Source organism: Amblyomma maculatum, unplaced genomic scaffold (genome assembly GCF_055883805.1).
Source record: "Amblyomma maculatum isolate TAMU_Amacu unplaced genomic scaffold, ASM5588380v1 scaffold_37, whole genome shotgun sequence".
Lineage (NCBI taxonomy): Eukaryota > Metazoa > Arthropoda > Arachnida > Ixodida > Ixodidae > Amblyomma > Amblyomma maculatum.
Window position 1 is genome coordinate 21522 of NW_028146762.1, and position 13078 is coordinate 34599.

General features: G+C 47.5%; 1 protein-coding gene across 1 annotated transcript in view; it reads left to right on the forward strand.

Annotated features, from left to right (window-relative positions):
* Positions 1–3588: 3588 nt before the first annotated feature.
* The window catches only part of LOC146170830 (uncharacterized), a 29758-nt gene continuing 20268 nt past the window's right edge, over positions 3589–13078 (forward strand). Inside the window, exons 1-4 of the mRNA XM_084586744.1 lie at positions 3589–3699; positions 4777–4868; positions 5918–6116; positions 11479–11530. Coding sequence (XP_084442870.1) covers positions 3589–3699; positions 4777–4868; positions 5918–6116; positions 11479–11530 — 454 coding nt within the window. The remainder of the gene's footprint in view (positions 3700–4776; positions 4869–5917; positions 6117–11478; positions 11531–13078) is intronic.

The window sequence follows — 13078 nt, forward strand, 5'->3', positions numbered from 1 at the left end:
ACCTCAAGCTACCATTCCCAGACTAACGGTCTGACTGAGCGATTTCACCGCACCCTATCGGATATGCTATCCATGTACATCACACCGGATCATCGAAATTGGGATACTGTTCTACCATTCGTCACATTCGCCTATAATACTGCAGTACAGCGGACAACCGGTTACTCCCCATTTTTCCTCGTTTTCGGCCGTCCTCCCACTACAATCCTCGACACTTCCTTCTTCTCTACGCCCGACTACTCCTCATCATTATCAGCCCAGTTCTTATCCCGTGTGGCCAGATGCCGTCATCTTGCCCGCCTCAACACAGAAGCGTGCCAGCAAGACCGCAAGAGTCGCTACGATTTGAAGCATCGCGTCGTCTCTTTTCGTCCTGGTGACGAAGTACTGCTCTATACACCACTGCGCACCCCTGGCCTTAGTGATAAATTTCAGCACCGCTATCTTGGTCCCTACAAGGTAATCAACCAAACTTCCCCAGTAAACTACCAAGTCACACCTGTTGATCCCCCAGCTGACCGACGCCACCGTGGAACTGAAATTGTTCATGTATCTCGCTTGAAGCCGTTTGTGCGCCGTGGTACATCGGTTGGTTAGGAGCGGCCAGGCTGGCCGCTTCCGCCCCCCCGGACAGATTGTGTGAGCTCTCCACGGATCTTCTTTCATTTGTACATACCATGATCTTCTTCTTCCTCTTGTACATACCATCATCATCGTCCCGCGGCGCCGGCTCTGGCGCGCGCTTGGGTTTTCTCCATCAGATTAAACGCTGACACGGCATACCTTGCCTTGCCTTCACGACCTTGCCGTCTGGACTTGGCCTTCTTTCACAGTATGTATGTATGTATGTATGTATGTATGTATGTATGTATGTATGTATGTATGTATGTATGTATGTATGTATGTATGTATGTATGTATGTATGTATGTATGTATGTATGTATGTATGTATGTATGTATGTATGTATGTATGTATGTATGTATGTATGTATGTATGTATGTATGTATGTATGTATGTATGTATGTATGTATGTATGTATGAACGGCAGACAAGTGAACAGACCACTGCACTCCAAGAGAGGCAGGGTGTGCTTAGTGAACACACTGGGGGAGTAATGTTCTTTTCGAAGGGTTGGGTGTCCCCTCGTAGATGGGAGTGACATTTAGGAAGGCACTCAGCAGACGTTGCAGGTAAACGTAGTGCAAAAGGCGTATATCACTTGTCTTCAGTAAAAAACTAAAAAAATCTCTCTTGCGTTTACCCAGCTCGTTGCAAAGCTCTGGTCGTACAGCGCACGGCACAATCAAGTCTCCCAAGTCGTTAAAAGCCGGGCAAGGCGCGCACGACTGCTCGTAAATATGTCGAGCTGCCGTACGACCATGAGAGATTCAAACCACGCGACTGCTGACAGTCGCGCTTCTGTTCTCATTCCAGTTCCCTCCCCACAACAGCATATCGTCCCGACGGGAAGCGTGCCCTCTCTCTGTTTTACGAGCCGTGTACCATTTGGTTTAACGCTGCAGACAGGAGAGACCACGAGGACATTTCCCGCCGCTCGCAGTGTTTATTCTGACGGACTCATAACTCATGGTAGTAGTAAGTGGTTTTTATTCAATAAACAAAAAAGGAAGGAAAAAGACGTTTGCCAGCCCACAGAAGATTCCGTTTTTTGGGAAGCAGCAGACAGGTGCGAAACCTGAGAGCGATGTATGTCCACATTCCAGGAGCAACATGGCTGTTGCATATGGGCTGCGATCGCATGCTGAGAGGCCCACTCGACTGGCGGATCGTGTACTGCCGACTTCGCTGCAGGAGAGTGTGGAGGTCGATGATGCTTGGGGCTTCTGGAATAGAGATGCTTCCGTCGCAGACTTGTTTCACAAGCAATGTTTTCTGCATTTACACGTGCAAAGGTGGCATTCTCGCCAATGGCCGTTGGTACTTTCGACCTGCCACGTTAAGTCTGTTCAAAATTGCAAAACTATTCGCTACGAAAAGACCTTCTGATCAATGAATATGCTTGGTCAACGATAAAAAGAAGTGGGGATCTGTGGCACTGTGGGTCAGGTGCTCATGGGAGTTGGGAATCGACGTTCGTATGTGTTAGCGAAACGCGCACCTAACTGATAAAACGCTATTTATTTCTTATACCTGTTTTTTTTTTTCATTACAGTGACATAAAAATGTTTCCTGCTCAGGTGCGCCTTTCCCCACCAGGCATGTGTATTTAAGAACTGTTTGAACCCATCTAATAAAGGCCCATTGTCCACCTTCTAGTCGAAAGTATTTTCTTCCCCGGTTACCGCGAGACTTCGCCCCCAGAACGCAAAGCCTCAAAATTTTTTTGAAAAGAGTAATTATTAAAGCAGTTACAGCCACCGCGATCACCCGATTCTGTCGTGTTTTTCTCCTCCCATTCCCTCGCAAAGGTTTTTAACTCTCCTCCCCGGTCGTCTAGCCTCCGCAAGACAAATTTCCCTTGCTCCTCTGCGTTTGGCGGGAGGTGGGAAGTGGTAGTCGAGGTGCGCAAAAAAAAAAAGAAAAAGAAAAAAAAAAAAACGGGGAGGGAGCGCGCGCCGCTGCATTCAGTCCGGCCGTGGCGAGGGAAAAGCGCGCCCATCATTCACACGTCAGACAGCGAGACGGACCTATGGATGTCGATTTCGACTGCGACGTCAGCCTTGCGGCTCGTAGAGAACGGGAAAGCTGGCTTCCCAACGGCGAGGATGAGAGAGCTTTGATTTGTATTTTTGCTGCTTTGCGGCGTACGTATCGCTGTAGCATTTTGCACGGACTATCTCCGGTACCTGATCCAAGCACTGGGCTCCTTTGCTTAAAAGGTCCTTCCCTGGACAGTGGCCCTCTAAGTCAGGTAGAAGTATCTTTGTGGTCTTACCTATTAAAGTAGTCTGTCAAAATACTTAACACTAGAATTATGTTCCCTCTGATGCGTCCTTACTGCAACGCGAGCCTGCGACAACCCATATATTCTCAATTTCGCATATCTACTAATGGAATTTGAGCAAAGCACATTGCATCGCTGTACTCAGTTGTAAATGCATATTTTATTATCGCAGAAGCAACTACTTTTCTATCAGCTCGTTCCACGTTCCTACTGTAGGATCAAATATTAAGTATCTTCAATCAGCCGCATGCTTTAGAGTTGTTAGTCACAGTTTCTTCCCGGTGCCTCGCACTTGGAAAGTTATATTGCTAAGCCTCAACAGGCACATAGAGCGCAGGCAGCGGCTCAATGCGGTCATAAACCACACACCGTAGCCATGACGAACAACATTGGGAAGCCACTGAATGGCAAGCTTGCGTCACTCTTTCGATGTGTGAATGGGAGAGCGGCTGCCAGCGCAGAGTCAAACTGCTTCATTGGCACTATATATTCCATCAACAAAAAATCCAACCTATACATTGGTGATTTGCCTCGCACTGCGCTCCATTTTCGCAGTGCTGGCCGTTTCGAGCAGTCACGCTTTAAGCACCTAAAGGACCGAGAAGAGGACGGCATCTAACGCCACTTCCTTGATCATCTTCACACTCGCTCGTCATAGAGCAGAAAAACTGCAGTTAGAATCATGGGAGTCGCTCCTTCAAACGTCTGGGACCCGCACAGGCCACTGCCGTTGCCACTTCTCAAACTTTTTATCGACGTAAAAGCCAACAGAGGCATTCACATCTTCTACCCTGTGAGTATGAATCTCATCGACAAAGAAGCATTTCTACAAGTCCTTGCTATTTCTAGCTGTCTCCGTGCGACTATGGAGTTGTGAAGAAACATCGCTAGATTAGGCAACAGAACAGTTAAACGGTTAGCATTGCCTAGAAGGAAAAACGCCATAAAAGTGACTCCAGCTACGAGGGGCTCCGTTTTGGGAAGATGCGTAAATTTTGGCTACTTGGGGGTTTTTTAACGTGTAATGACGTCGCACAGTTAAGAGGGGCCTTGCTTTTCGCCTTCATTTAAAAGTGACTGCCACGTACAAGATCTAAATCCCTTTATTGGGATCACTAAATATTCTAGGGGCTCACTTGCCTGCCTAATTGCAGAATTTGGAAACCATGAGAGCGAACGTGTTGCACCGGGTGCAGCAGCAAACCCCACCATTCGCATTTCTGCAGCGTATTTTCCACACTGCTCTCGCAATTTTTACTGTATTATATCTCCCTTTTTTATTTTTCTATATTGGCCCTGGTCACAGCGCAAGATATATAGGTGGGGACAAAGCTGGCCGCACCGGTGTCAGATAAAGGCCCCTGTTTGTCTGATCGGTTCCAAAATGTTATAGAACACTGCCACTAATGTCCCGCAGTCACACATTTTGACGATTTTTACTTTAAGCCTGGCATTAAAGCCCTACCTTATATCTTAAAAAGTTCTAAACGCGACATTGGTCGGAATTTCCGGTGCCCGCCTCTGCTGCGTCTCTCATAACCTGAGTCTCTTCGAGACGTTAAATCCCATGAACCAAACCAAACAGACATCACCCTGATTTCTTCGCCTACCGTTCAAAACAGTGTAGAACTCGGCTACAATGACTATCGAATCCGTATTGACTTTGCCCTCCTTGTCACTCAGTGCATACATCTCATTTCTATCAACTCCTAGTTTCTTGACTGCTTTTATGCTACCGCCCTTCTTTTCTAACTTTTCTCACAACTGGTTCATAAATATGTTCTCTGTTTTCATAATGCAAATATATATGAACAATGGTGGAGGCCACCGTTTTTTTTTGATAAAAAATGGTTTTACTTTTGCCTCACAGTTTGGCTGGACGAAAGATTTTGAGACAACTCTTCCAACACCATATTTCCATGGTATGACAGCAAGAATGTTCTGCTTCGTTCCGAGCCTCGTGTAAGCTTTGTCTTTTCCATCTCTGTATCCGCGTTTTCAAGGATAACTGCATTTCGTGCGCTAGAGCATAACAGTTGTCAGTAGATACCCGCACCACAGGCCTGATATTTTCACTTTACGTCCTCAGAGCCCCGTAAACACATGTGATGGACTCTGCCCTTAGAGACCTAATTGGGCCATAGCCACTGGTACTACCGGTTCTTAAATTTCGAGTGCTATATTGATTTTAATTTAAGTTTCTTCGCTACTGTACAGTTTGTTATGAAAACTGATATATTCCTTTTGTCAGTGTTATTTATTCTTCCTGCTGTAGTATTAAAGCTTTCACATATATGCGGATCACCGTATTACATGTATCTTGCTTTATGCACCGCACTAACTCCGGCCTGCCTCTGTGGGTCAGCGTTTAGAATACTTTACAGCTGAGACCAGGGTTGCGGGCTCAAACCAGCGGCACCATGCGTCGTCTCCACAGAGATTACACACAATTTAAACAAGTTGGCCATGTAGCGTCTGATGTCAGTGCGTGTAAAAATAACCTAGATCATGAAATCAAAACTTGTGGCCTCGACTACGGCGGCCTTATTGCCCACATCGTTTTGGGGCATTAAACCCCACATACACCATAGCGTGCAGTAATTCAGGCCATGAATTTGAATAGATTTTGGTGGTGCGTATGATACCGAGCAGAAATAAATAGTCAGAGTGAAGAGAAAGATGAAATGGCAGGTTTAGCGGGAAAACCTAAATGCATACTGGCTGTTCGAGAAATGGCTTTGACGTGAAAATTGCCTCGTTTTTATCCCACGGATTGTAATAAAAAAAAATCAAATAGCCGTGCTGCTTAGAATTCTTCAAGCACCTGCAATAATCTGTCTCAGTACGTTGTACTGGCTGTTAAAGCGAGTTGAAGTTGTTACCAAAAATTAAAACAAGCAATTACTAGAAAAAGATACGAAGTCAGCGCTAGTGGCGTTATATTAAAAGCAACTGATACAAAATTATTTACGACTGAACAAAGGGATGGCTTCTACTTCTCAACTGCACAGGAAGCAAGTCAATATCCTGGTGTACGAAGAAGGTCACGAGCAGGAGTGGAACGTCGGACTGGACGTCACCGGAGGCTACGTGTACTACTCGGTGTTGGAGGGCCCGCGAGGCAAGAAGCGAGTCTATGCAGCCGCCATTGCGCCAATTGGCAGCTACTACAGCATCGCTATCCAGATGTTTGAAGACAGGATGTTTAAGGTTCGTAAACGCACGCAGGGTATGGGAGCTGCACATATGCCGTTCTCCTTCCCACTCAAAGACGCACACGCACGCACACAGATCATTACCCTCATGTGGAATCCCCGCTAAGCGCCAAGTTTTATTTAGTTATGAAACATTGTAGGGAAGGAGTTGACTCATGACAGGTCCCACGTTCCCTCGTGTAATAACCCGCCATGCAGCGGTTATAACAGGATAGTTAAGCGGTTTTTTTGGAGAGATTATAACGCCCCGTCTTCATGTAACACTTTTAATTTTCCCTGTTTTCATCGTTACTCGCATGAAAAGATGACGGACACCATGCGCCATTACCCTTACCTCACACGTCCTTGGCATGCGTTGAGGCCCTTCCTTCCGACATCATACCCTGCCGACTGCCTACTTGCCATCCATTACGTCGGCCCAGTGCTGTGCGCACCGTTACTTTTCCATACGTCCATGCCCAGCGAAACAATTAAAAAGACCATGAGATGCCTAAAATGAGGTAAAGCAAATCGGTCGAGTGATAGGTACTCCCTCAGAATCCATTCATCGCAAGAATTTTTCAGCTATCTTCATTAACCCATGAGATATCGGCTATTAAAAATGGCACTGCTCCTCTCCCCCCTCAACTCAACACTCCCAGACACCAGAAACAAACGAAGAGAAAGCAGCTCGGGAACTCCGCCCCGCCAGTGAAAAGTCATCGGGTGACGCTGGGTCCGCAGACTATTGGTTTTTGCGACCGTTTTCCCGAGCGTAGCCTACGCATTCAACGGTCTCTGCCTTTCCCTTCCCGTCTGCGCTTGAATAGCTTTGAACCTTGTCTTGTGTCTTCCGCGGCCACCTGCTTGGGCAATTTCTTGACCTCTTGGAATTGTGTGCGAAAGCAGCCCGAATGACCCGGGTCGTTCGCGAGCGCATGCCTGCAGCTGCTGTCGACTCCAGCGGCCACCGCGGAGAAGCGCTTCCATTCATATACCTGCCCCATTGAGCGCAAATTAGTGTGAAGTCCCACCGAGTACGGCCTTCTACAAGACCCCTTTCTTCTTCCGCACTGCCGCTTAATCTCCCGTGTCTGTAGCTTTCGTACCGTCTTCTGCGGTTTGACCAACAGCGGCCGGTCTCCTACCAGAGTTGATGCGATAGAAACGACTCTGCATGGATGCTTGCACACGAGCGTGCGAGTTTAACGCGCGAAAACATGCCGTCCTTCTTTTTAATCAGGACAGGCCCTTTCACGACCGTCGGGGAAAGGTGTCTCTTGTGGTGCATAACGAATGGAATGCATGTACGTATTATCGGCGTGAGCATGCATGACTGATAATTTAAGAGATCGCTACAATGTTTGAATATCGGATTATAAGTGAGCACGAATTACTTATCCGCGAATCTTAAGAATTGAGATTAACAAAGGGGTAGTGCAGTATTTTTTTTTTATCCCTTCGCAAATCGTTTATGAAGTGCCAATACGTAACGTGCATGCGTGTTTTATCTCATGTGTACGCGTCGTCCGGGCCAGAATTGACGAAGCAAAACATCAGAAAAGCAGCTCGGCACATGCAGTTCGGCAGCGCCGGTTGTCAGCGCTTTCCGCGACTACACGCAAGAATCACTGACAGGAGCACGCGAGCGGCTACGCTAGAGAGGCAGCAAAGCAGCCAATTTCAAAAGGGCCGTCCGCCATGGGTTCGACGCCAAACAAACAAGGCCTAGCGACGACCAGGGCAGTGCACGGCAGCAGTGTCGTCGGCCGCAGCACTAGCGGATGGTATCTCTCCGATAATCTGGCGGTATCCGGTGCTGCACTTAACCGGCTCGGATTTCTGTACTTTCGCAATGCAGCTAAGGGCAGGCCTTTTGCCACACGTTTCATTTAATTATCAACAAGCCGCACAAATCGATGCAGCAAAGACGAAACGGGACTACTGAATGCTGTTGCTGCGCCGTCGGTCGGTACTCGAAGGTTGACGCCGTCTATTTTATGGACTGCTTCTGAGATATAGTCTGAAGCAGAAGTATACAGTAAGAACGACGTAGAATCGGACCAGCTCGTGCCCTTTTGGCACTCGTACACTGACGATTACTTTCAATCAAATGCCACTACCTCTCGGTTAACGTCGCGAACCGAAGCGCCAACCTCAGGGCCACACGCATTCAGTGCACGCAGCACCCACGCAGATGACTACCGCAGCTGCCGGAAGGGATTCCGTAACGTAGAATAGTCAAAATCTCACCGCCATGCGAGAACCGTGCAGCCAGCGAATTTCAAAAAAACGCCGTTCTTACAAATTAATAATAAATCGCTTGCTTTGTTCCTAGGGGTTGTACTTTGGGAAAATGCTCAGAAGCGTTCCTTCTACACATTCAAAACGTTTATTATATTGCCTTTCTAGCCATTTCAAAGCCTCTTTAACACTATGGTTTAATTACCGAGGGCAACAATCTGTTACAGATGCGTACAATCATCTGCGATACAGTCCAGCTCCATTTATAACGAACTTGATCGTCACGCGGCATTTGTTCGTTGTATCCAAAGTTCGTAGTAAGTGGACCACCTATAATACGGGCAAAAAGAGCAAGCGAGGTGAAAGTTAACTTTATTTTTGAAAAAAGTCCGTGATGCATGTCTGCTTCTTCAAAACTGATCGCATCACTGCCGTTTCTAATTTTTCCAGCGCGGTAATATGTTCATCGCCAAGGCCTTTCGTGCACACGAGTTCCTTAAGCGACGCGATGTAACCGATCGCGGTTGAAGCGTTCACAGCGACCGGCGGTAGAGCAGCATCCTCGTCATCGTCCTCGTCGGTATCTGGGCAGTCAGGAAGGGCTCTCACTTCACGCACAATAGCTTCGTCAGTGCATGGCTCCGCAATGTCGGCGTTGTCATCAGCAGAAACGAAATCGTCCCAGGCAACGTCAGGTGCGGCCAGCTGCGTGTCAACGGCGCGTTGCCACAAGTACTCGTGCGACCGGCTTTCCGGTGGGTGATCTATGGTGTCCTCGGTGCCTGGGCCCATAAAACCCGCCTTGCTGAAGCAGTTTGCTATGCACTCCACGGTGAGTTCCATCCACGCCGCTTTCAACATCTCCACGGCGGCAAGCAAGCTTATGCGAACTGGCATGACAGCATCAATCGCTATCAACAAACGTTGGATGACGCGCCGCCGGTAGCACACCTTGAACGCATGAATGATGCCCATATCCAGCGGCTGAATTTTGCAGATTGCATTGGGCAGCAAGAAGAGCACTGTAAAAGCACTCAAGGAAGCTGCACATGGTGCGCCGCACAGCCATCCAGCACGAGCAGGGCCTTCCTGTTTTTTCGTGCCATGTCGCGGTCGAACTCGACAAGTCACTTGGCAAATAAGTCACGACTCATCCAGGCTTTTGTATTGTTCCTGTAGCGTACGGGCACGTAGCTTCCAAAGCATCGCGGCTTACGTCACTTGCCAATGACAAAAGGCAGCCGCCGGTCACTGCCGTCCATATTGACACACAGAAGAACAGTTATGCGCAACTTGCTGTTCTTCCCTCCTGTGCATTTGTCGCCTTTCAAGGCATGCGTTTTAGATGGCAACATCTGATAAAACAACGCAGTCTAATCGGCATTGTAAACGTCCCGTGGAGCATAGCTCGTGATTGTTGGGAGTTTGCCGGAAAGCCACGCATCGACGTCCTCGTTGTTCACAGACGCGGCCTCGCCGACGACCGCCTTGAAAACAATTCCGTGGCGAGCCTTAAACCAGTGGAGCCACCCATTGCCTGGGCTGAAATCGGGAAAGTCCAAAAGGAAGGCGAAGTCTTTAGCCTTGGAGAGCATCAGCGGTCCACTGATCGGAACGTTGCGAGACCGGGCGTCAGCGAACCACTTCAGCAGTGCGTCCTCAACGTCCGCGTAGGTCGCCTTCCGAAGGCGCTTTCTAGTCGTCGGGTCGGCATTCACGGTAGCACTAAGAATCTTTTCCTAGCCCTTAGCAATGGTTGAAATGGTCGATTTCGACAGTCCGTACTTTTTGACCAGTTCGCAGGTTTTTGCACCTTGAGCAAGTTCATTAACAATGGCCATCTTCGTTGCGATGTCGACAGCTTTCCCTTTAGCAGCTGAAGAGGTTGGCGTGCAGTCCTCCATCGCACCAGGCGCAAGTCAAGCCCTTGGGCTCGCGCGTTGAGGCAGCCTTCAACTTCCCGATCTGGGAAAGGCACGGATGCGGCAACGATGTCAACGCAGTGCCATCGCACAGAAAGAATCGACGGCGCAATGCACTCAGTGCGGGGTGGCACCGGAGCAACAAATGGAGAACCGGTTTGAGCCGGTAGAGCAGGCGCCTGACTTTCCGGATTGGCCGACGTAGATCACGTGGATGCATCACAGCGACGCGGGCGGCACCACTTTCACTTTCGTCACCGCGTGCGCGCGCTTTTTCGTTTTCGTTTTTCAAAGCGCGCTTTTTCTTTTTTTTACTTTATTTTACCCGCAAAGGAGCGCCGGGGGATGCTTTGTGCGCTTTGTGTTCGCGTCGTGTCGGGAACGCAAAGTGCGCGAAATTCGCCTGCCGCGGGTTCGCAGTCGAGCCAAACCGCGCCAAACACCGCCGGCTCGGTCAACTACAGGGGCCCGCCAGCTTCGCGTTCGCTCTAACCGAGTGTTGAGGCCACAACAGTTCGTTCTATGTGAGACACTGTGCCATTGCCCCAATATATATTTTGACGGTAGCACCGCCCTCGTTCGTACTAAGCGAGCGTTCGTAATATATGCGGCTGTTATAAGTGGGCTGGACTATTACTGTAATGTAAATGACAAATTTAGGTGCAAGTGATAGCGCACCTACAAAATAAAAGCACGTGATCACAAAACGCTCATGACTCATGAGGCATTAAATGGATGACAGAATGTAAGTTGACGATTGCTGAAAAGGGGAAAATCGCCCCAAGTTAGAAGTTTTGATCAAACGATCATGATCACATTCTTCGAGGGCTGATTTTATCCACAACTTACTTCACTGGACATGTCGTCTGCTCATCTAGAGGAATGAGTTACACTGCACATATTTTCCAGAGAGAATTCATGTTAACTGGAATGAAGAAACAATCTTTTTGGGCTATTTTTTCCGTTATTCTTCATTCGCACGAGGTCATCACGAGCAGTCGAGAACAGAGATGTCGTTTGATGATCAAGGGAAAACAAGCGCGCTTATACTATACCAAACCGGAATCGTTGGTTTCCCTAGCAGATCTCTAAGCGGCGAGCAATGTTCGTGAGTTGTGACATTCAGGGGTATCCTCGCTTTAAAATGTGTTTGATTTACTGCGACAAACTTCAATTGCGCGCAAATCAGTAATAGGCTTCTTTATTTTACAGCTATTTTTCAACGACGAGGAGAAATACAGTGCTAATATGGACAAAATATCAGGTAAGAGACCCGCCTGGGTGGTGCAGTGGTTAAAGCGCTCGACTAATGTTCCCGAGGATGCGGGACCGAATTCCGGCCTCGGCGGCCATTTTTTGCTGGAGGTGAAAAGCAAGGCGCCCGTGTGCTGTGCGATGTCAGTGCACGTTAAAGATCCCCAGGTGGTCTAAATTTCCGGAATCCTCTACTACGGCGTCTCGCATAGCCTGAGTCGCTTTGGGACGTTAAACCCCACAAACCAACCAATCAGCTCAGAGACTGCAAATCATTAACTAAAATGGCATACCATATATTGCCGACTCTTAGCCACAGTCCACAGCTACAGTCCAAGAACTGGAGCTGGAGCTCATCATATCACCGTGAAAGGTTTTGGCACGAAATTTCAATATCGGTTGGAAAGAATGTTTAGTTCTTTACCTAATGAATATATATCGTGTTGAAAAGGAGATCGTACCACTCAGAGACAGAACAGGAAGCTTTGCGCATACACGCTCATTGCGAGACGCACTTAAATTTCATTGGATTCAGTTGCAGCTGCAGCGCCTGTCCTACCTTCGCTTCCTTTTCCCGCCTCTGCGCAAGGTTCTTGTTCTAACGTTGTGTCTCATCTGCTGGCCTCTGTCTGGCCTACTGAACCCCGTATCGCTGCTGGGGGATTGTTAATGTCTCTTTTGATGACTTCATTTTGAAGCTAACGGAACACCATGGCCATTAGGCCAACATAACGTTTTGTTAAATATGCGCCCGAAAGCATGACACAGCCAGTAATTGAACAGCCGCGTATAACCATGCCAGTCTTCGGGAAGCTTTCACCTAATGATAGGAGTATGAAAACAACTAGCCTAATACTCTGAAGGCTCGAAAAAAAGAGAAAAAGGATATGTTCAACGGTGATTGTTTCATTGTCCCTGTTAGTCCTGATCGAATGGAAGTCCAAGTGACATGTATTTGTACCGCTTATCCACTTAATGATATGAAACATATGTTGGGAATGGTGTTCTGTTTTTTTTTTCTTTACTATTAGCACGGAGAGGGCTTCAGAGTTAGTTCAATTTTAGTTCTGCAAATCTGATGTCACCTCCAAGATATATTACACCTCATACATTATATACAAAATGACTCAAAAAGCGTTTCAGTTTCAGTTTCAGTTCTCAGTTTATTCCAATCATTTACAATGGCTGAGGAGAAAGGAAAAAAAGCCGCGCACGCGGCTCGACAAAGCTCCAATCTCCCGCAGTGGTTCCACAGGGCGGTTGCCGATAACAGCAAAAAACAAAAACAAGAGTAGACATGGAAATAAATATTCTATACAGTATTTTCCGACAGAACACATTATAGTTTATTTGCAGTTGCATACAAAATAAAAAAGATAGCAGCTTCATACCGCATGGTTACTTTGTATTTCTTAGGGTCACATACTCTTCATTGCTATGTAGGAGCATATTTCGGATGTTATAAAAAACTGAGAGAATGAGTGGGTAAGTGAAATTGTATTGGTTAGGAATGACGGCAGTATATATCTTAATGTTTGAAATCGGTAGTTTGTGCGTG